The 23,955-nt window shown below is 41.4% G+C and overlaps 1 protein-coding gene across 7 annotated transcripts in view; it reads right to left on the reverse strand.

Moving 5' to 3' along the window:
* Positions 1-23,955, reverse strand: part of LOC140493514 (kielin/chordin-like protein) — a 328,873-nt gene that overhangs the window by 117,699 nt on the left and 187,219 nt on the right. For 6 of the 7 annotated variants that reach the window (XR_011963701.1, XM_072592028.1, XM_072592026.1 and 3 more), the window contains exons 9-10: positions 7,699-7,827; positions 5,640-5,765 (exon numbers count right to left, since the gene is read on the reverse strand). Coding sequence is in view for 6 of the 7 variants with exons in the window: in XM_072592028.1 (XP_072448129.1) it covers positions 5,640-5,765; positions 7,699-7,827 (255 nt within the window). In the remaining variant the exon portion in view is untranslated. The remainder of the gene's footprint in view (positions 1-5,639; positions 5,766-7,698; positions 7,828-23,955) is intronic. The other variant, XM_072592025.1, reaches the window with a different exon arrangement.

The following is a 23,955-nucleotide window of genomic DNA, read 5'->3' on the forward strand; positions in this document are numbered from 1 at the left end:
ATATTGACGTCAGACCCAGTTAATTCACATGGGCAAGTCAAAACAGGTAAGCAAGTCTCCTGCTAATTATCAACTAGAGTCAGTCTCAGTTGACAAATCAGCACCACTCCATGGTGAGCAGCGACTGGAAGAAGCAGAGAGAGTGGCAAGTGAACAGTATTTATTTGGTGTGGCGGCTTCAAAGTTCATTGTCAAGAATGGCTTGGTAGTACCACTACTGATCAAATTGTCCAAATCCGAAAGGACATGGCTACTATATTGGGTCTGCTGTAGGCGATGAGAGATTCAAGGAGAGGGAAATAACTAATTGACCTTTCAATCTACCTGGCACAGATGCACCTCTCCATGACAGTATTCGGTGGGAGTGAGCCCTGCACAATCCTTGTGGAAAGAAAGTACCATATTTACACAGAGGATACCCTCCATCGTGTGATGTGACAGAACCACCAGGCTGAAGGGTTAAATTACGAACAAGTAGCAAGTAAGACTTGGTATTAGTATCAGCAGCAGGAAACTGTTATTCACACATAGTCACATAGCACAGCAGATCCTCCATTCTATCATCATCAAGCTTGTCCCTCACCCATATGAAATACATACTAATTCTGGGTTCTAGAATATAAATTGTGCTTGTCATGCAGACCAGGTTTCTGTCCTAATGTTGTATCATAAAGTTTATTGTTGTTTGTTCAAAACCATCAAATCTTGTGACTTTCTCTCTTAGAAAGGCCTCTCGAACTGTCAATTTGTCTACTTCAAAAGGAAAGTTACTGGTCCGTAGCCAGACTGTAACATAAATTTAGCCGTCAGCTCCAGGCTCATCACACAGACAATAGACAATGGATCAAAACCAATGGGTCAGATCTGAGCTCGTCCATCATGCTTCATCCTGTTGTGAATGGTGGTAGAATAATGAAACAATTAACAAGAGGAGTCAGCTGCAAAAAATATCCTCATCCTCAATGAGTGCAAGGCCCAGCAGATAATGAATTTGTTAAAGACTGCCATCTTTGTTGCTAGGATCCTGAGAGGCACCAAGGTGAATTAGCATTGTGGTGCCTCCAGGTGCAGAGAGCTGTTAATGTTTCAGTCTTTTTCTTTCACGTGTATTCCGGACCACAAGTTACACTGCAATAATTTAGCATGACTCCTTTAATAGCTCCTTTTCGAATCTGCAACCTTTATACTGGCACTTACAACACATAACAACTTTTAGTAAAGCAATTAACAGTTACGATGCTAACAATTAACAGTTATGGCTGTAATTAACATTTGCAACATAATCATTAGCATTTACAGTATTAATCCACAAAGACAATATTAAACACTAACACAAATCAAAACACCTAATTCAAATTATCACCAGAATAATTATTCAAACTGTAGGACAAACCTAATGAACCCTATACTGTGGAGGAATGTGTGAAGAGTAATTTCCTAGTGCAGTATGTTGTGGAACTAACTGAACAATATGCTATTTTAGATCTAATATTATGAAATGAAAAATAACTAATCAGTAATCTTATTGTCAGGCAACATTTAAATTTGATTATAAGATACTTTTTCCCCAAGCTCTTGAAAGACAGAGCCATGGAGATGGATGCATTAGTAATAATCCTACAAAATCTTATAAATGCTGCAAAGGCTCTTGCAATTTGAAAGTTAACAATGTCATTCGACTTTTAGGAAAGGGAAGGGGATAAGAAGAGAAAATAGGCAACTACACATTTGTTAGCCTTATAGGAATAGTAGGAAACTGTTAAAATCTATTACAAATGAGATGATAGTTGGACACCTGGATAATCATTATAGGATTGGGCATAATTGGAGTAGATTTATAAACTGAAGTCATGTCAGATGAATCTGGTGGAGTTTTTTTGGTGATGTTACTAACAGAGTTGATAACGGGACTTGATAGGTATGGTATTCTCAATTTTTATTTTTGAAAATGTCCCAACAGAACGTTGATTTGAAATTAAAGCACCCATAAAAGAATGTAATTCACTGATACGCATTAATGATTGGCTAACATGCAGAAAACAGTGTTGAAACAAATTGGTCATTCTCACACTGGCAGGTTATGACAGGATCAGTAGTCTGGAACAAGATCAAATGTAACAGTTGCAAGTGTGTAGATGACACAAAATTAGATGGGGATGTATCCTATGAGTAATATGCAAAACGGCCTCAAGAGGATTTGACAGATGTTGTGAGTGGGCGATAACATGGGAGATGGAATATAATGTGAAAAAAATGAGGCTATTTACTTTCACGGGAGAAATAGATGTGCAGTGTATACTTAAATGGTAAAAGTTATGAAGTGTGGATGTATGAGAGAATCTGGGTGTTCTGATTGATAAGTGACAGCTAATATGCAGGTACAGCGAGGATTTGGGAAGGTTAACAGAGTGTGTCAGCCTTTATCACAAGATGACCTGGGTACAGGAGTATTGAAGACTTCCATCAATTGTCCAGATGATTAGACTGCATCGGGGTACTGTGTCCAGTTTTGATCTCTTACTTTAGAAAAGGATATTGTTGCCAGAGAAGGAATGCAACAAAGTTTCACCAATCTGTTCCAGAGATGACAGGACTACCCATGAAGAACAAAATAGGCCTGTATTCTTTGAAATTTTAAATAATCAGGGTGGTTTCACTGAAATGTGCAAAACACCTCAAGGAATAGTTCAGGTAGATGCAGGTAAGATGTTTCCCTGGGTGGGAAGACTGAAACCAGGGATATAATTGTTGTAAGATAAGTAATGTGTTTTAAATTTTTTGAACTTCATTTTTTGACATTCAAAATCTTAATTGCAGGGAAACACAACAATTGAAATATTTTGAAAGCACTTGTATGATCTTATTATTCACTTTAAAGTAGAATTTGTTAACTGAACCTGACTGACTAATCAGGTTTACTTATTTTAAAAACTCCTTATAACCCATTTTCCTTGCTACTAATTTGTACCTTCTTCAAATTTGAAAGAATCTTGATACTTGCTTTGTCGCTCTTTTATTTGGCTTGAGAAAGTGAATGGAAAATGAGTGGCAAACTGAAAAATGTGTGTTGACTCGATATTATGTGTTGTTTTGCTAAACTGTGCAGCTTTTGGAAGTAAGGAGAGGACTGTGCTGACTCTCTTTATTCTTAAACTCCATCTTGTAACACAATGAGTGATCAGGATCTGGAATGCAGTGCTTAACAGTGTGATGGCAGCAGATTCAATCAAGATAGTCAAGTGAGAAATTTGGAAAAGAAGATTGTGCTGTGCTACAGTGAGAAGGTGAGGGAATAGTGTGATATTTTTGGAGGGCTGAATAAAGAGCACACAACATATGGAGAATCAACACTGAATTAAAAATTGATTGAGTCTGGCATATACATATAAATAATACATATATACACAAATGGTCTCAACATGCTACTACAGTCCTCCCTCTTTAATGAATATGGTGCACAATGTTCAAAATCCCACACAATATACATGCACCTCTTGTTTTCTATCAGTTTACAAATCTAATTGAATCAGTGATCTCCTATTCCTGAAAGCGTTACCTCCGATCTTGACTCAAACTTTCAGAATTTGGGGAAGGACCTTGGGTTTTCTGGACCTGAGACTGGAGAAAAGTTTCTCTAACAAGGAATGATTCTTCATTTCATCACACAACCTGACTCTGGCTTGGACCTGAGCTGGTTTCAGGCACAACTTGCACTGGAGAAACTATCTGTTTGAATCTCAGCTACTCAATTAATCAGACTCATTTCATTGCTCCCAACTCCCTTCTTCTTCATGAACCTCTACTGCCAAAACATGACCAACACGTAAACACTAAACTTTTCGCTCACAAAACATTCTGAATAAGTATACGTGAACATGAAGTTTTCCTTATAACTCTTTTACTTCTCTCTCTTACAAGTCACTGATAAACATAGCAACTACTTATGGTGACTGGATAGCTCTTTCTGAAGCCAGTACAGACACAATGGGCCAAATAGCCATCTTCTTTACTGTAAAATTTGATGTTTCTATGTTCCTTCACTTCAACGTTTCCGTTAAACTTCAAACTTCTATATTTCCCACAGGGCAATAAGAAAGGAATCTTATTTCATAAATCTATAATATCTTGAGCAATTTATTTATATAATGCTCATTTTGAAAATGATTGCGATCAAATACAGAATGAGACAATAGCTACTTGTAGAAAATTCCAACAATTTTCTCTTAATCTACCCATCATGCCTTTCTTTCTGCCTGATTGTTTCCCTTCTACTGACTGCAAGAAACATAGCTTCAGTAATTAGATTCTAATTCTAGGCTGTCTTCCAGGAAACAATTCGGCTGATGATAATATGAGGTTTAATGCGATAAATAACAGATAACCACCAGTTTCTGATGCAATGTTGTCTGATGTTTCTCTGAGATTGTATTTATAATTCGTTTATCAAGAGCATACCACAAATTTTGTACCATACACTCTACTGCTCCACTCGAAGCAGGATTACAAGGTGGAACTCTGGTCTGTTTCAAGTCATTTATTTACATGAAATTTGAAATCACGTTTGGAAAAAAAGTTCAATTGTCACACATAAATTCCTCTGGGAACCTAAAAGCAGCAATTAAACCTTGCAAAATCTCTGCAATGAATAAATGAATGAATGATTTTATTATCCCATATGTCTAGGAAGATACAGTGAATAGTGCTTGGCTGCCATTTTGAGATAATCCAGTGCCATTTTGAGTTACATAAAAAATAAAAAGAAATTACTTAAATAGAGTTCATCTTCTGTTCAAACTGGGTTTCGCGCCTGGCCCCAGGTTATCTCTGGAAGGTGTTCTGGTCCTCAAGGAGTCCTGCTCCAGGTACAGCAATGACAATGCTGACGCCCCAGGAAACTCTGCTCCACCTCTGCGGTCACCTCACCAACACCACCAAGAGTCCCCGCTCTGGGCACCACTACCACCACAGCCAACACCCCGCCACAGCCTAGAGTCCAGACTCAGGGCCTACCACAGCCAGGAGCCCCCACTCCAGCCACCACCAAGAGTCCAGGCCTGGAGCCTACCGGCCCTTGCAGTCCCTGCTCCAGGCACAGCCACTACCACCAGGAGTCCGACTCTATGAAGTTCTACATTGTAACAACATGACTTGCGAACTTCTATACTTTGTGCCCTAACCAATGAAGGTAAGCATACTATAAAGCCTTTTTTATTAGGTTCTACATTCTGTACAGTTCCACTATGTCTTCCATGTTTTTAGCATACTCAATCCACCAAAATAGATTCTCACTAGACTTTTTGTCAAACTCATCCTGACAGGTTAAGTGAGCTCTGCAGATGCTGGAGATCAGAGTCAAGAGTGTGATGCTGGAAAAGCACGGCATGTCAGGCAGCATCCGAGGAGCAGGAGAGTCAACATTTCGAGCATAAGCCTGAGGGAACTGAAGGGCTTATGCCTGAAACGTTGATTCTTCTTCTCCTCGGATGCTGCCTGACCTGCTGTGCTTTTCCAGCACCACACTCTCAACTCATCCTGATGGATGTAAAAGGACAAAATAAGGTAGCCTGGTCCTACTGAGATCTGGCACAGAGATGAGAGGTCAGTTGCCTTTCTTTCTGTGCTGTAATTCTGTAACGTACCTGCACAGGATAGATTATCAGCAGCAAGTGAATATCCATTTTCACAGGAACAATGGAAACTCCCTACTGTGTTGGTGCATGTTTGTGGACATATCCTCTGACTGTTGTCTAAGCATTCATCCCAATCTGTAAAAGACAGAGAAAGTAACTTTTTCTGAATGGGTTATTGTTGTTTCTTTTATCTTTCCAAAGCATTTAAAACCAAGAAGTTAAGAATTCCAATGATATTAGGAGGGACTACAATGTTTAGTTACACTGAGGAAATCTTCCTGGTGAGATCACATTTGGGGAATGTTTGCCAAATCTTTGAACTTTTAGGATTCTGCTCTCTTCTCTCAGGAACTGGGGCCTTATCCTGTGGCTGGATTTTCTTTCCTTTCAAGGCAGGAATTTCCTGTTGTCATGATCCCACCTCCTGCCCAGCATTAATGGTATTTTCACAGAAGGATGAGATGGATTGGAGTCTGGGCAGCTGAGGTAGAAATGGAGCCAGGAGGTAGCAATGCCGGGCCAGTTAGTAGGCTCTCCTGTACTCATAGGAATAATGATTCATCACTCCCACATCTCCTTGACCCTCCCATACTGCCTTAGCCCCTCCATATTCTCTATATCCAAACCCCACTCTCTCCATACTCTATGATCCACCATATCCACAATATCCTCTGCATGACTCCCCACATATCTCAACCAGAGTCCACTATGGACAGAACACAAAGGCACCGTAATAACCACTTTGGGGATGGCGATGGCCTAGTGGTATTACTGCTAAACTATTAATCCAGAAACTCAACTGAAGTTCTAGGGACCCAGGTTCAAATCCGGGATGGTAGATGGTGATATTATCTGGAATTAAGAATCTACAGATGACCGTAAAACCATTGTTGATTGTTGGAAAAACTTATCCAGCTCACTAATGTCCTTCAAGAAGGAAGGAAATCTGCCTTCCTCACTTGGTCTAATCTATATGAGACTTCAGACCCACAGCAATATAGTTGATTCACAACTGCTCTCTGAAGTGGTCGAGCAATATACTCAGTTATAGCAATTGTCATAAAGTCTCAACAAATAAAGGAAACCGGATGGATCACCTAGCATCAAACTAGGCACTGGAAAAGACCACAGCAGAAACAGGCCTGTCGATCTTGCAAAGTCCTCCTCACTAACATCTGGGGACCAGTGCCCAAATTGGGAGAGCTGTCTCACAAACTGGTCAAGCAACAGCCTGACATAGTACTCTGGGTGGGGGGTTTCAATGCCCACAGTTACTGAGCGTCAGGCATCCAGGGAGGTCCCTCCAAATCACTCATCAGCTACTGAAAGCTGGAACAAATAGTCTGCCTGCCAATCATTAGAAAAATCAAAAACGCGGAGTACAATTTACTCAGCAGCAGCTGAACCTCAGTATGGTCCAACTCAGATAAGCAATTTACCCACTGGATAAATTGAACCAATGCATCCAAAGATGTGTCCACTTTTACAATGCTGGGCAGTGCTGGACTTCACCTGACGAAGGAGTTACACTCCGAAAGCTTGTGATTTCAAATAAACCAATTGGACTACAACCTGGTGTCATGTGACTTCTGACTTGGTCAGTTTAACATCACTTACCTTTTCTAACAAAAGGTGCGATCATCAATCCTTGCATATAACATCCATAACTTATTAGATACCAAAAGTATACAGCATGTGAAGTTAGTAACACATTTTGAATATAGCTGTCAAAGGGCACTTGGCTCCAGAACAGTCTTCCTCCATGATTCACAACACTTCTGAGAATGACATGACCCAAATCTCTTTCAGAAGGCCTCCTGACTCCATGAAAATTCCAGTGGGCCAGAAATCCACCACCTCCACAATAGAGGCACTGGATTGTCATGTATCCCACACCCTTAAAATGGAAACCGCTGCAGGAATCCCAGAATCAGGTCGCACCAACCTCTTTCTTCAGCAGACCCCATCATCCCCCAGCCGACTAAGGTGTGCCCTGCTTCAGGATGTAAAATCCAGCTCTAGGTTTGATCTGCCTGACCTCAGAATTCAGGAGGTGGTGTCCTCTTACCTTCACATGTCTTTCTATCACTCAGGAGTCGGAAACCAGCACGGCAGGAACACAGGTAGCTGCCAAAGGTATTGTGGCAAGAATGGTGGCACACCCGGCTCTCCCCGATCCATCGGCACTCATTTATATCTGGAATGAAAGAGTCACTACAAAGGGTCAATGATAAAGAGACAGTACCAGCAGCATAAATCTCTCACTGAGAATATATGTGAGCAAAACCGCGCAGGCAACAGACCAGTCAGATCATTTAAACATGGAATCATAAAGTCATTACACATGTGACACTTTATAAGATGGTTATACAGTCTGTTCTGATATAACACGATTGTTCCATTCCCATGCAATCCTGTATTATAAGAAAATTGCACAATAGCAGCACCATTTAAACCAGTGGGACCAGAATCACGTTATAGCCAACACAGGTAAGGAAAGTTTGCATTCTACATGTAATGTTCTAAATCTTCAATTGTATTATAGTGAATTCGCATTGAAGAAACACACGTATTAGCAGAACCAACTGCATTTGAACAGTTCTCCACGAATTCAAGGCAATATGGCTGGTTCCTATTGGTGACAGGCCCAAGTGATTTGGTTGTCATTAAGATACAGGGCAAGTTTTATATGCAACTCAAGTGTAAGCTCGTACAACTGGACCCAGCGGTAGAAGCTACTGTTCTGGTTGTTTGCACAGAGGCAGGAAGATCTAGGGAGTTGGGGATCGAGTCCATGACAGGTGAAGCTATGCTGAGTACAATGGACTGCTGATGGGTCAAACAGCCAGCAAAAGGCTGGTGTTGACAGAATATGGAACTCAGGAATATAGATTGAGTGAAGATGATTGGCTTTAAAAGGATAATAGAGAATTGACCATAATGAGAAAAGGACATGATAACGTGTCAAAATTTTGGTATAAGTTGGACCTCAATCTTACAACTATAGGTCAATGGAGACTGTGGTGTAACGTAACGTTAATGTTAAGGTATTTGGAGTTTTCCATTGTGTTAAGTGCTTAATAGCAAAGACAACTGTTCTGTAATTTATTGGACCAGTTAATTACTAGTTAATTCACTCCTCAGTCCAGTGCACAGAGACAGGCAAATTCTTGGCTCCACAAGTTAAACCTTTAAGAATGGCTGCCGCCATATCAGATTTTAAATCTGGGATTGCATGCTAGATTTGAAGTTGGGACAGACAATTCCAGAAGAACTGAGACTTCCAGCAGTCTTGTCCTCCAAATTTAAATGTTTGGGAGCTATAATTTGCCAAATTAATATTTCACAAAAACCTTGACAACCCCTCCTGTTTATTGGGCTGTACTATATTATGAGCTTTTACCAACTGCACTGAACTCTGAAAACACACTCTCTCATGTGACATCTAGAAATCACGACCCACTATTCCCAGAGTCATCACAAAAATTAAATGTTTCATAAAAGTATTTGAAATTTCTCCATTTACCTGTTTTTGATAAAACACGAATCAATTTTGGTTAACATCTTATTTGTTACACATAAGTAGATTCTAACCACAGATACATAATTATGAATGGACATATAACTCTGCCATTTAAAACTCTAATCCCCTTCGAAAATGCTGCGTACGCACACACACACAGGTTTCATGAGCAGAGGGAAAAATTGGGAAGACAGCTCCCAATCTACAGAGTTCACTGAAATAATACATTTGTCTACTGCACTGCGATCTTCCTTTGTCAGGTACTTTCACTTGCAAGTGGCACAAGACAAATTGGGTCAAACTGAGAATTCTCTGACTTATTGGTTAAAGCTACAGCTTATGCTGCAACAAAGTGATGATGGCATTAAATGCTCTCTTTTACAGGCTGGAGGTGTTTTTACTACAGAGAAAAGGTCACATCCTTCCTTTTCACAGGTCTGATGGCTTCTGAGCAAACAGTCACACCCACAAGCTCTTCAGTGACCTGGGAGCCAATCATATAGTTGTTGGTAGGCAGATGACTTTTGTCAACGACAACCGGTTACCACTTCACAAACCAATCAGGTACCTGTTGCTGACCAAATCTCACTTTCGACACACCATGTGGCTCCAGCTCCTCTGTAGTAACCACCCTCTCTGCTTGAACAAACAACAATGTAATAGCACTTATGATAAGTGTCAGGTTTAAAGAAGTGCAGTATTCTCTTCCACAATGCTTGGGTTTAAAACCTGTCCATTTCCAGTTTCAGTCCACAACCAAAAACGTACAAAAATAAACAGATACTTAGGGTTTATCTTGATCCACAAAAATGACATTCGGTTTTATCGCTTCAAAGATTTTACAATGATATTATTCAAGGAAAACTTCATTCAAAAGAAAAAAAAGAGCTGAGAATCTTTGTCCATTGTATGGGTTATGCTGTTCCTAACAATAAGCATACACCAAGATAGGAGGATACACAGAACCCCATGTGTCAAATGTTAACTGATTTTCTACATCTGTGAGCTATTGAAGGTTTTGTAATGGGTTGACAGCACATGATTCACAACGTGGCAAGAGTCCACAACACCATTAATTCTCTCTGGCTGTGCTTCAAGATCTTTACTTGAACCAACAATTGCTGTCCGTGTGCCATGCCTTGTACATTTTGTGAACTGTCGATCTGGTGCAGCCCTTTGAAACTATCTAAGGCTGCAGAGAATTCCTGTCTGGCTTCCTTTCAGCTGGCCAGTGTGGGTGATTCGCCTTCCCACTCAATGGTTCCTTGAAACTCAAACGACTGGACAACTCAAGCCATCTCATTTAGTACTTTCTTTTGTCTGGCAACTTTGTATCTGTCAAGTCCAAAACAGCCTCAAGGAACTAATCTGTCAGTGAAGTATCCTGACCTAATTAAAGATTTATTCAAGGGATATGGATATTGCTGGCAAGTTTCAGGAGTTTGACCCAGTGACACTGAAAGACTGGTAATATATTTACATATTACAACTATTGCAGAAAAAAAACTGGCATCAAACTGGCACCTTGCATCAACTTTCCAAAATATTTTACAACCAATCGATTATTTTGAACTGTAATCATTGTTGAAATTTGGAAAACAGCTGCCAATTTGTGCACATCAAGCTCACAAAAACAAGTGACATGATAGTCTTTTTTTATTCCTCAATAACGATGGTGGGGAATTTGGAGATTTTCAATGCTGCCCTCATTGTCCTGAAAAGAAGAGGTCACAATCAATCATGTTGTGGTTTGCAACAGAAACCTGTTGTTGAATCTTTTTATTTAAAGTCTAATACAGAGAAAAAATATTGGGCCTTATCAGGACTGGATGAAACATTTTAAAATTTAATGTTGTGACCTATGCAGCAACAGGACTAGAGAAAGACAGTGCCCTCCTCCTACCTTGGTCATTACAAAAACTAGAACAGGATGCTTAATAATGGTGAAAAGCTCGAAAAATGGAGATCCAGAGAAGTCTAGGTGCCTTTCATTTAAATTTAGATAATTAAAGTACCATCAAAAATACAGAAAATGAACAGATTCTAGCTAGGACTAGAATATGAGGGAGTAGAAGTGATGCTTTAGTTGTGCAAAGACCTTGAGTACTGTTAACCATTCTGGGTGCCACACATTAAATAGGATCGATTAGCCTTGGACGCAATATAGGTGCACTGACTCCGATGATCAAATTATAAGTCAGGATTATTCATACGACAGATTTTGAGATGATTTCAGGTAATTTAATCAAAGTTTTCAAGATGTTAAATGCAACAAATAGGGTAGATAGTGAGAAACTATTTCTACTTATTGTGGAGATCATAAATTGGAACCACGGCTTATAAATTAGAGACAGAAATAACCAGGAATAAAATTATGGAAATATTTTTGCATACAAAGGGTGGTAGAAGTTTGGAATAAGGTTCCTCAATTAGCAATCACTGTCTGATCAGTTGGCGATTTTAAATCTGAAGTTCATAGTTTTGGTAAATAAAGCTATGAGGGGTGAAAGGCCAAGATAGTTATATGATAATAGGTAACAAATTAACTTGGATCCCACTGAATGATGAAAAATCCTCACAGGGCGAGATGACCTTTTCCTATTCCTATCCTGTTCTAGTGCATTCCGATTGTGACGATTCTCTGATTTTAAGAGTGTGTTTTGACATGGTTTCTTTTCGGGAGAGATTCAGAGACAAGTAACGAGCAGTCTTTGAGAAAAAAGGTGGGAGCGAGAAAGCAGGAAATTATAGACCAGTTAGTCTGACCTCAGTGGTGGGAAAGATGCTTGAGTCTATTATAAATGATAAAATTACGACACATCTGGATAGCAGGAACAGGATAGGTCAGGGTCAGCATGGATTTATGAAGGGGAATCATGCTTGACTAATCTTCTGGAATTTTTTGAGGATGTAACTCTGAAGATGGACAAGGGAGATCCAGTGGATGTAGTGTATCTCGACTTTCAGAAAGCTTTTGATAAAGTCCCACATAGGAGGTTAGTGAGCAAAATTAGAGCGCATGGTATTGGGGGCAAAGTACTAACTTGGATTGAAAGTTGGTTGGCTGACAGGAAACAAAGAGTAGTGATAAACAGCTCCATTTCGGAATGGCAGGCAGTGACCAGTGGGGTACTGCAGGGATCAGTGCTGGGACTGCAGCTTTTAATAGTATATATTAATGATATAGAAGATGGTATTAGTAATAACATTAGCAAATTTGCTGATGATACTAAGCTGGGTGGCAGGGTGAAATGTGAGGAGGATGTTAGGAGTTTACAGGGTGACCTGGACAGGTTAGATGACTGGTCAGATGCATGGCAGATGCAATTTAATGTGGATAAATGTATGATTATCCACTTTGGTGGCAAGGACAGGAAGGCAAATTACTAGCTAAATGGAATCAATTTAGGTAACGGGGCAGTACAAAGAGATCTGGGTGATCTTGTACACCAGTCAATGAAGGTAAGCATGCAGGTACAGCAGGTAGTGAAGAAGGCTAATAGCATGCTGGCCTTCATAACAAGTGGGATTGAGTATAGAAGCAAAGAGGTTCTTCTGCAGCTGTACAGGGCCCTGGTGAGACCACACCTGGAGTATTGTGTGCAGTTCTGGTCTCCAAATTTGAGGAAAGACATTCTGGCTATTGAGGGAGTGCAGCATAGGTTCACGAGGTCAATTCCTGGAATGGCAGGACTATCTTACGCTGAAAGACTGGAGCGACTTGGCTTGTATACCCTTGAGTTTAGAAGACTGAGAGGGGATCTGATTGAGACATATAAGATTATTAAAGGATTGGACACTCTGGAGGCAGGAAACATGTTTCTGCTGATGGGTGAGTCCCAAACCACAGGACACAATTTAAAAATAAGGGGTAGGCCATTTAGGACAGAGATGAGAAGAAACTTCTTCACCCAGAGAGTGATGGCTGTGTGGAATGCTCTGCCCCAGAGGGTAGTGGAGGCCCAGTCTCTGGATTCATTTAAGAAAGAGTTGGATAGAGCTTTCAAGGATAGTGGAATCAAGGGTTATGGAGATAAGTCAGGAACAGGATACTGATTAAGAATGATCAGCCAAGATCATATTGAATGGTGGTGCAGGGTCAAAGGGCAGAATGGCCTACTCCTGCACCTACTGTCTATTGTCTAAGATAAAGAACTTGTGAAGCATTGGGTTTTTTTTTAAAAGAGTTTCAATAAAAGAAGCGTGAGTGGGTGGAGGCACACACAGACCTAGGATTTTGCAGGTTTTGTGTTAGTTAGTTAATAGGTGTGAACTAAGGTAGTGGAAGGAAAAGACGTCTCTCTCTCTCTGGGAGCTGCTGCATGTATCCTTTTCCTGCTGACAGGATTGCATGTGAAACAATCGGTTTTCTGAATTTGCTGTTTGCCAAGTGTGTGTTTATGGGATGTTGCTATATTGGAACAATTAATTCGTAGCCAGTACTGTATCTGCTATTCTGTTAAGTTTTCCAATAGAGTTAAGTTATTTCCATTTCTTCTTTCTTTTTCTTGTGTTTTAACTATAGTGGATGAATAAAGTGTGTTTTGCTTTAAATCCGGTAGTTTGACCAATCAAATTTCATCTGGAACACAACAACTTACGTTTTCCTTTAAAATAAGACAAAGTTAGGGTCTATAGTGTCTTCTTAATATTTTGAGGGGGTTCGGTCTGGTACAGAACACAATGAAACAGATAAAGATGGTTGAGCCAGGGCACGGCTCTGAATCACTCACGAGAGGCAAGGACCTAATCGTATTAGTGCGAGATTATTAACCCAGAGACCCCAGTAATGATCTATAGACCCAGGTTTGAACCCTGCAATGGCAGATGGTGGAATTTCTATTTTGAAAAATCTGGAAGTAACAGTCCAAAGTAACAGTGGTATTCCTGATGAAGGGCTTTTGCCCGAAAAGTTGATTTTCCTGGTCCTCGGATGCTGCCTGAACTGCTGTGCTTTTCCAGCACCACTCTAATCCAGAATCTGGTTTCCAGCATCTGCAGTCATTGTTTTTACCTAAGTAACAGTCTAATGATGACCATGAAACCAGTATTGATTATTGTAAAAACCCATTTGGTTCACTAATGTCTTTTAGAGAAGGAAATCTGCCATGCTTAACTAGTTTGGCTGACATGTGATTCCAGACCCACAGCAATGTGTTGACTCTGAACTGCCCTCTGGCCAATTTGGAATGGTAATAAATGCTGGCCAAGTCATGGATGTTCACACCCTGTGAACGAATAATAAAAAAATAATGTGAGGTTGATTAGCCCACAATAGCACTTTTAACCAAAGATTTTGTTTGCTTTGTTGATGATTGCGAGTGGACTAATAACTGGCTAACTCACATTTCTGCTGCCAAAGTAGTTGGCAATTTTTCACATTGTCAAGTAAAAGCCAGTGTTGTAGCTGTAGAGAACAGCTTGGTTAGTTAGAACTGTAGCCAGATTCAGCAGGTGGGTTGTTGTCAGGGCTCATAGGCTTTGCTGCATTCCACAGAGATCATTCCCTCCGGGACAACTTAATCCACTCCTCCATCACACCTAACACCTCTCCCATCACACACGGCACCTTCCCATGTAATCGCAGAAGGTGTAACACCTGCCCCTTTACCTCTTCCATGCTCACCATCCAAGGCCCCAGACACTCATTTCAGATTAAGCAGCATTTCAGTTGTACCTCTTTCAATTTGGTCTATTACATTCGTTGCTCCCAATGTGGTCTCCTCTATATCGGAGAGACAAAACGCCGACTGGGTGATCGCTTTGCTGAGCGCCTTCAGTCTGTACGCAATCAGGTCCCAGACCTTCCCGTGGCTTGCCACTTCAACACACAATCCTGTTCCCATGCCCATGTCTGTCCTTGGCCTGCTGCAATGTTCCAGTGAAGCTCAACACAACAGCAGGAACAGCATCTCATCTTCCAACTAGGCACATTACAGCCTGCTGGTCTCAACATCGAATTCAACAACTTCAGATGATTATCCCATCTTGACCCCTCTGTTTTCATTCTGCTCCGTAATTTTATTTCATTTATTTTATTTATCTTTTTTTAAATTTTTTTTTCACTATTCCGTACCTCTTATTTCTTGATGGTCTCTCTTTCTCTCACTCCCCACTCTCTCATCACCATTTTCCTCTCCTCTTCCCCCTTTGCTACCCTTCTCCCCTGTTTTCCATTTTGCCTCTGCTTCACCCATCCCCCATATATTTTGTCACAGCCTTGGTCATTCACAGCTCCTAATCTCCCTATAATCTCTCTATGCACCGTCATTATCACCTCTTTATTGCTACCTTTGCTTTTGGAGCCATGACTCACCTTCTCTCAGCCTAGTGTAAATACCTCTGTATTTCTCCCTTTTGTTTAGCTTTGACAAAGGGTCAGTTATACTCGAAATGTTAGCTCTTTTCTCTCTTTACAGATGCTGCCAGACCTGCTGAGATTTTCCAGCATTTTCTCTTTTGGTAACCTTCTTCACTGTCCACTACACCTCCAATCTTGGTGTCATCTGCAAACTTACTAACCATACCTCTATGTTCACATCCAAATCATTTATGTAAGTTACGAAAAGTAATGGACCCAGCACTGATCCTTGTGGCACTCCACTGGTCACAGGCCTCCAGTCTGAAAAATAACCCTCCACCACTACCACCTTCTGTCTTCTACTTCTGAGTCAGTTCTGTATCCAAATAGCTAGTTTTCCCTGTATTCCATGTGATCCAACCTCGCTAACCAGTCTACCATGAGGAACCTTGTCGAATGCCTTACTGAAGTCCATACAGATCATGTCCGCCGCTCTGCCCTCATCAATCCTCTTTGTTACTTCTTCAAAAAGCTCAGTTCGGTAGTTCTGGTCTTATGACAGGAAAGATCACTGATGAAGCAACTGAAGATGGTTGGGCCTGAGACATTACCCTGAGGGGTTCACGACTCCTGCACCAATATCCTGGGCCTGCCCAGACTGACAGCCAGCAATCACAACCATCTTCCTTTGTGCCAGGTATACCTCTAACCAGCAGAAAGATTTCTTCCTGATTCCCATTGGTTTCAGTTTTTCTACTGCTCCTTGATGCCATACTTAGTCGATTCCCTTGTCATGTCAAGGACAGTCCCTCAAATGCTCATCTCTTTTGTCCATGTTTGGAACCAGGTGGTAATGAGATCAAGAGAGGAGTGGACCTCGTAGAACCCAACTGAGCCTCAGTGAGTCAGTGATCATTACCTGCTCTGGGATAGACATGCATTGTTTCTCTATTCTTTTGATGTCATCCCTGCCCTGAAACCCCACATGGATATTGATTCATCTCCCTTTTCCCTTCTGTCTTCTGTGAATTGACTCATGCCCCTGTTGTGCCTTTCCCACACTCATGATCCAGTTCTCTCTTTTCCTACCCTTGGTACCACACTTTGTTGTGGGCTCCAGTGTAAACATGCTGAACAGGAATTCACAGACTTGTCATCTACTGCCAGGTCCACTGGCTCGAACTGTGATACCATAACTTTCTCAGGCCTGGTGCTAATGCTTTTCCTGCTGTTTCATTTTTCTTGTTTAATTTAGCTTACATTTTATTGAATGAACTGAACCAAACATGTTTCATAACAAGCTAAACTATATTAAGTGTTTATTGTGAAGAGAATTATTTTCAGAAATAAACAGTTTGCGGACAACACTGGACAGTCCAACACAGTATGAGGGGCCAGGAAACATTTTGCAAGGGGCTTTAGCTAAACAATCTGATGACTTATTTTTACAAGAAATAAACAATCTCATTCTTCACTGAACAACAAAACAAAGTATTTGTAAACAATTTTTACCACTATACTTTATTGCAGATGAATCAGAACTGAGTCAAAGATGATAGGTCAGCAATATTTACTTCATGAATTAATATAAAAAGCAATTGTTTTGAAGATAATCCTCAGCAAGTGATGAGATGACTGGGTGAATGCACTACACAATCTTAAAAGAACTCTGCACAGTTATGAAGTAGTCTGACAATTCTGACAGGGAATTGAAGGCACTGTTGCTGGTACATCAACCTCCATAACAGTTATAAACTCAAAGGGAGCACCTCATCTCGACAGTAAGAATTTTACAGCAGCCATAAATGCTATTAAGCGTTTCAAAAAGTTTTCAAAGTCACAAGCGTGCTGGATAAAGCAGACAGGGAGAAACTGTTGTTCATAAGAGAAAAAAGAACAAGGGGTATAGACTTAAAGTGATATGCAAACAAAGCAAGGGTGATGTCAAAAAAAAATGCTTTGCTCACACAACAAGTAGTTAGAGTGTACTTAAACTGAGTGCAGTGGAATACAAATGTGGCAGAGCAAGGTTCAGTTGAGGCATTCAAGAGCATGTTGGATGATTTTCTGGATAAAAATGATGTGCAGGAATATAGGGAAAAGGCAGGAGATTGGCACACAGGGGTGCTATAACAATTCTAGGAGTCCGTGATATACACAGCATGGAATGCAACCATTTCAGATCATACATTCTGCCTTCAATTTTTATATGCTGCTTTGCTAGATTTATTAAATTTCATTGTGTTCCTATTTCCTTCAGTTGGCATCTGCTTGAGACATATATTTTGTCTCTCAGCCTGTCCCTTGCACCGTGGAACCTTGTGTGATTTAACTCCCTTATCTTCCACCAGATCAAAAGTTTCCATCTGTTCTTCTGATTACTCTTCCCCTTTCACATTGCACTTCTAAGTTCCCCAAAGTTCTGCTAAAAGCAAATCGACCTGAAACCTCTCTTGCTCTCTCCACAGATGCTGCCTGATGTGAGGAAATCCTACTTCACGCAGTGAGTAATTTGGATGGGGAATGCACTGCTTTGAGAATATGGGGGAGGCAGGACCAATCGAAGCAGTCAAAAGGGACCTGGATTACTATCTGAAAAGGAAGAATGGGCAGGGGTCCAGTTGAAAGGCAGAAGAGCAGCACTGGGAGAATTGTTTCTTCGAAGAAGACTTGGCACACACATAACAAACCAAATGGTTTCTTTCTGTCCTGTAACCATTGAGATCCTTCTTATTAACGTTAGAAATCAATTTAAGTCAAGCAAGTTAGTCAACCCATTGGTATGAGCAAGTGCAAAGTGGTCATTATTTTTTTTCTTTTAATAATATGACAAGACAAGCCAAGGAAATTGAATTAAATAATTTTGATCATAAGTTTTGCTCTACAGATAGTCATACAGCAGAGAAACAGACCCTTTGGTTCAGCTGGTCCGTGCCGAGCAAACATCCCAATCTGACCTAGTCCCATTTGCTAGCAGTTGGCCTATATTCTTCTCAAGCCTTCTGATTCCTATAACTATCCAGATGTTGTAATTTGTACCCACCTCCACCACCTTCTCTGGCAGCTTTTTCTATACATGCACCACCCTCTGTGAAAACGTTACCCTGTCAAGGTTCCTTTTAAACCTTTCCCCTTTCACCATAAACCTATGCCCTCTAATTTTGCACACCCCGAGCCTGGGAAAAAGACCTTGGATATTCACCCTATCCATGCCCCTCTTCTGTAAACTTCTATAAGGTCACCCCTCCGATGCTCCAGGGAAAATAGCCCCAGCCTGTTCAGCCTCTCCCTAGAGCTCATATCCTCCAATCTTGGCAACATCCTTGTAAATCTTTTCTTCACCCTTTCAAGTTTAATATCATCCTTCCCATAGCAGGAAGACCAGAATTCTACGCAGTATTCTAAATGTGGCATCACCAATGTCCTGTACAGTCACAACATGACTCCCAACTCCCACAGTCAATGTCCTGAACAATGAAGGTAAGTGTGCCAAATGCTTTCATCACCAGGAGAAAGTGAGGAATACAGATGCTGGAGATCAGAGTAGAGAGTGTGTTGCTGGGAAAGCACAGCAGGTCAGACATTATCCAAGGAGCAGGAGAATCAACGTTTCGGGCATAGGCCCTTCATCAGGAATGAGGCTTGTGGGCCAGGGGGCTGAGAGATTAATGGGATGGGGTGGGACTAGGGGGAAGGTAGTTGCGAATATGATAGGTAGATGAAGATGTGAGTGGAAGCGATAGGTTGGAGAGGAGGCTGGAGCGGATGGGTTGGAAGGAATGAAGATGAACAGGTAGGACCGGTCAAAGGGGTGGTGCCGAGTTGGAGGCTTGGGACAGGGATAAGAGTGGAGAGGGGAAATGAGGAAACTGATGATATCCATATTGATCCCATGTGGTTGCAGGGTCCTAAGGCAGAAGATGAGGCATTATTCCTCCAGGCTTTGAGTGGTTAGGGTTTGGCAATGGAGGAGGCCCAGGATTTGAATGCCCTTGGTGGAGTGGGAGGGGGAGTTAAAGTGTTCAACCACGGGGCAGTGGGGTTGGTTGGTGCAGGTTTCCCAGAGATGTTCTCTGAAACAATCCGCAAGTTGGCAGCCTGTTTCCCTGATGTAGAGAAGATCGCATCGGGTGCAATGGTTTCTGTAGATAATGTGCGTGTAAGTACAAGTAAATTTCTGTCAGATGCGGCAAGGTCCTTTGGGGTTCGTGGCTGAAGAGCTTCAGAGCAGAAGAGATGACCTGGGGGGTGCAGTGAGAGAGTGACTCACTGAGATCTTTGTAGAGAGACGAGGAGAACTTCTTTAAGGTGGGCATCCTTGGAAGAAGCTTCACAGTAATGTTTTCAATCAACTAGGAGAAAGTGAGGACTGCAGATGCTGGAGATCAGAGTCGAGAGCGGGGTGATGGGAAAGCACAGCAGCTCAGGCAGCATCCAAGGAGCAGGAGAATCAATGTTTCGGGCATATGCCCTTCATCAGAAATGAGGCTTGTGGGTCAGGGGTGGCTGAGAGATAAATAGGAGGGGGAGGCGGGGTTGGGGGAGGGGGCGGCGAAAGATAGCTGGGAATATTATAGTTAGATGAAGGTGCGGATGGGAGTGACAGGTCAGACGGAAGGGTGGAGCAGATAGGTGAGAAGGAAGGAAGGTGTACACCATTGTGCAAGGTTTGTAGCTCAGGTTGAGGTTTAGGGTGTAGGTTTGCTCGCTGAGCTGTAGGTTTGATATCTAGACGTTTCATTACCTGGCTAGGTAACATCATCAGTGGCGACCTCCAAGTGAAGCGAAGCTGTTGTCTCCTGCTTTCTATTTATATGTTTGTCCTGGATGGGGTTCCTGGGGTTTGTGGTGATGTCATTTCCTGTTTGTTTTCTGAGGGGTTGATAGATGGTATCTAGATCTGTGTGTTTGTTTATGGTGTTGTGGTTGGAGTGCCAGGCCTCTAGGAATTCTCTGGCATGTCTTTGCTTAGCCTGTCCCAGGATAGATGTGTTGTCCCAGTCGAAATGGTGTTTTTTTTTCCTCCGTGTGTAGGGCTACGAGGGAGAGAGGGTCGTGTGGCTAGCTGGTTTTCATGTATCCTGGTGGCTAACTTTCTTCCTGTTTATCCTACGTAGTGTTTGTGGCAGTCGTTGGCAGCATGCATGTGTATTAACTCTAAATAGTCACCTTCTAGAATTATGGGTGGGACACAAGCACTCCTATTTGTCTAAGGCTACTACAATTATAACGTCAGCCAAGTTACATATGTGAAAACAGCTAAAGTCGGCATTGTCTTACGTGACATTAGAGAGAGGCGACTGATGGTGGTTTAACCTTAGGGTCACCATGCCCGATATGAGAGGCAAGGTTGTGAAGATGATACCTTCATGGTAACCTCAGCTGTTGTGTGAAGTGAATCCATGCTGTTGGCATCAATCTGTATCACAAACCAGCCACCCAGCCAACTGAACTAACTGACCTGCAATACTATAATGTATCAACGAGGCTGATTTAAGTACTATTTAATTTAAAGTCCAAGGAGATCTGCTGTAGTTCAGTCCAATTATAAAGTGGTTTCATTTGTTGGGTCCCAACACCCGCGTTATAGCAGACTTCCACTGTAGTTCCAGTCTGAAACGTCTAATCACTGGTGACCTGAAGTGACTTGCGATGACCCAAACATTTCCAACAGAAAGTTACCACACTTTGGTCGGTATCCTTAGGCAAAGAAAATCAGACACAAATACCTGAGCCCATCCCAAAGTTAGTATTTCTTGATAGATGCCCCCTTAGAATCTTTCTCTATTAATGAAAATGTTAACTGTACAAAGTGGCTAATTACAGACAAATGTAAATAAATAGAGACATTTTTGGCTTTTTAGAACCTGTACCTGAGGTTAAATTAGAGACAAGTCACCTCTGCCACTTCAAAGATCAAAGACAAAAGGTGTGACTTCAGAGTAAGAGACAACCATAATTGATTTCCCTTTGATGTCAGGAAAGAATAGGTTTGCAGATGATTAAATGTACAAGCCTGACAGACAGGGACTCAGACAGGACTTCACTGAGTGTTAACCCATCAGGGGAAAAAACGTTTAGCAATAAGATGTGCAGTTCAGTCTGGAGAGGGAAGAATTTACAATGACAATGACAATTTCTGACCACAATCATTTCTTCTTGAGTTGTGAAGGTTACTCCAAAGGAAACGGCTGAAAAACACACAAAAATGTCACTGTATTAAATTAAATCTGGTTGCCTGTTTTCAATTGTGGCGTGCATAACCACTGGGGCTCAGTTGGTTTACTCAGGCCTGGATCAGAGGTTGTAGGTTCAAGTCCCAATCCAGGTCTTCAGCTCCACAAACTAAACTGAAAATACTCTACTTTTCTCTCTCCACAAATATTGGCTGACTGATCTGATGAACATTTCCAATATTTGCTGTTTTTCAGCCTTATTCACAATATTTTGATTTTGCAATTGGGCTGACACTTCTGTACAGTACTGAAGAAATGCAGCGCTGTCAGACAAAAAGACATTGGCCTGAAGCCCTGTCTGCCCTCTCAGGTAGATGTAAAAGATCTCTTGGCACTGTTTTGAAGAAGGACAAGTGTAATTATTCCTCAGTAGCCTAGCTAATATTAGAACAGCAAGTGAATTAAAACAATCATATAAATGTCACCCCTAGGTGGCACAAAGAGCACACATGCACTGAGAGATCAAGTGAAATTCTACCTTCATTCTGACAGCAAGCCTAAGACTTTTAACATTCAAATGCATTTCAGCATCTGCAGTATTTGGTGGCTGTATTAATTTGTAACGGTCTCTGTTTGAAATGAGCAAGGCTGCAGGACAGAGATCATTTTATTGCTAGTTCAGTTCCATTGACAGACATATGGTGGCTCTCTGAGAAGTGTCGCTGGCTTTAAGCTTTTAAACTTACAACTTTTATTTCTTAGCTATTCTTGGCTGTTATTTTCTTCAATAGTTGCTTCTTCACAATTGGTTTCTTCACTTTCTCCTGGCTTTCCTTCGTAGGGATTTTGAAGGAGCCAGAGGTACCTGACCATTTGCCTGCAGCAAGAAGCTTTTCTCCACCTTCCTCCTGATCTGGAGCCAGAGCTTCTCCACATCAACACCGCTGTCTATCAAAAGATTTTAATCAGTGCGGCTAGGGTTATCCCATTATAATCACAGATATTCACTCCCTAGATGTAAGCTGCAAACATCAAGAGTCACCAGCCACTAGATGGTTGCCAGCTGTTCGTAGCACGCACTTTGATATGTAATTGCCTGGAAAGGCACAATAGTAGGTCTGGCAGCCATGAAAGGTGCTATACAAATGCAAGTCTTTCTCTCTCAGGTGTGTTGAGCTCTCAATGTGCATGTGTTAAATTCCATGCTCAAATTCTTCTGATGCCCACAGACTGCTTAAAAGAAAGTGGCTTACTGATGAAGCTTTTGTGAAATGATTCTAGTTTTATTATTTATTTTCACTTCTGTTTAAGTATTCTGCTGCCTCTTCACTTCCGCACATGATCTTGCCGGTAAATAAATCTGCTGCAGTGGTTGAGGCTTGAATTCAGTGGATATCAGTGTCCATCTTCAGAAGAAAGTACATGGAATTCCATGTACTATGATCAGGTGCTAACTCGGCTGCACTGGGAACCTTTAGATTGACTATCAACAGGAGTATAGGCTGAAAAACCCCAGATTGTAACACCTAGTACAAAAACTGTGAACATGAGTGAGAGTCAGAGCCTGATTTACGATTGAGGAGTACTTGGCACTCAATTTGGAACAGAAATTGCAAACTCCAGTCAGTCTAATGATCGGGTCAACCATGTAAATCTGTTGATGAGTGTCTGAATGGACATGTTGTATTGTCACACAATGAGAGATGGCGGAGGAGACAAATCCGAAAGGTGCTGATCTGTGAGAAACAAGCTCTGGAGCTAGACGCTGGCATTTCCTGGGCTGAGATTTGCTGAGTACCCATTCGGTTATGAAAGAAAAAACAAACTTGACTAGGCCTCAATCCAATATCAGTGCGAACTCAAAACACATGTAACTCGGCTCCTTGGCTTCAAAGCAATGAAAGGAAAACATGAAAAATAACCATCAGAATGAAAACTGACAAACTAATATAAATTTCTCCAGTGTGGAAAATAACAGACTCATGTCAACTCCCTGAACAAAAAAAAGTAGAAAACCCAACTGAGATGGAGCCAAAATGCAAAAAGATCAACCCACGAGCCCTCAGTGTGTAAATGTCCTCCCAGGGACAGACCCTTCAGTTACTTTCCTCCTGGAATTACAGCAATTGCAAAACTGCATGTGAAGACTGAACTGCATGTGGACCAATTGCTATTGAAGTCTCCCCAGGGAAAGGCATGGGTATACAAATATACCACATGGAATTACTAATGGCTAATGTCAAAGTGGAATTGTTTTGCAGTGGATTTGGCAAATTGTCTTTGTAAGAGGATTGCTGGCCAAAAGCCAGACTGTTTGCTTTCCCC

Source organism: Chiloscyllium punctatum, chromosome 22 (genome assembly GCF_047496795.1).
Source record: "Chiloscyllium punctatum isolate Juve2018m chromosome 22, sChiPun1.3, whole genome shotgun sequence".
Classification (NCBI taxonomy): domain Eukaryota; kingdom Metazoa; phylum Chordata; class Chondrichthyes; order Orectolobiformes; family Hemiscylliidae; genus Chiloscyllium; species Chiloscyllium punctatum.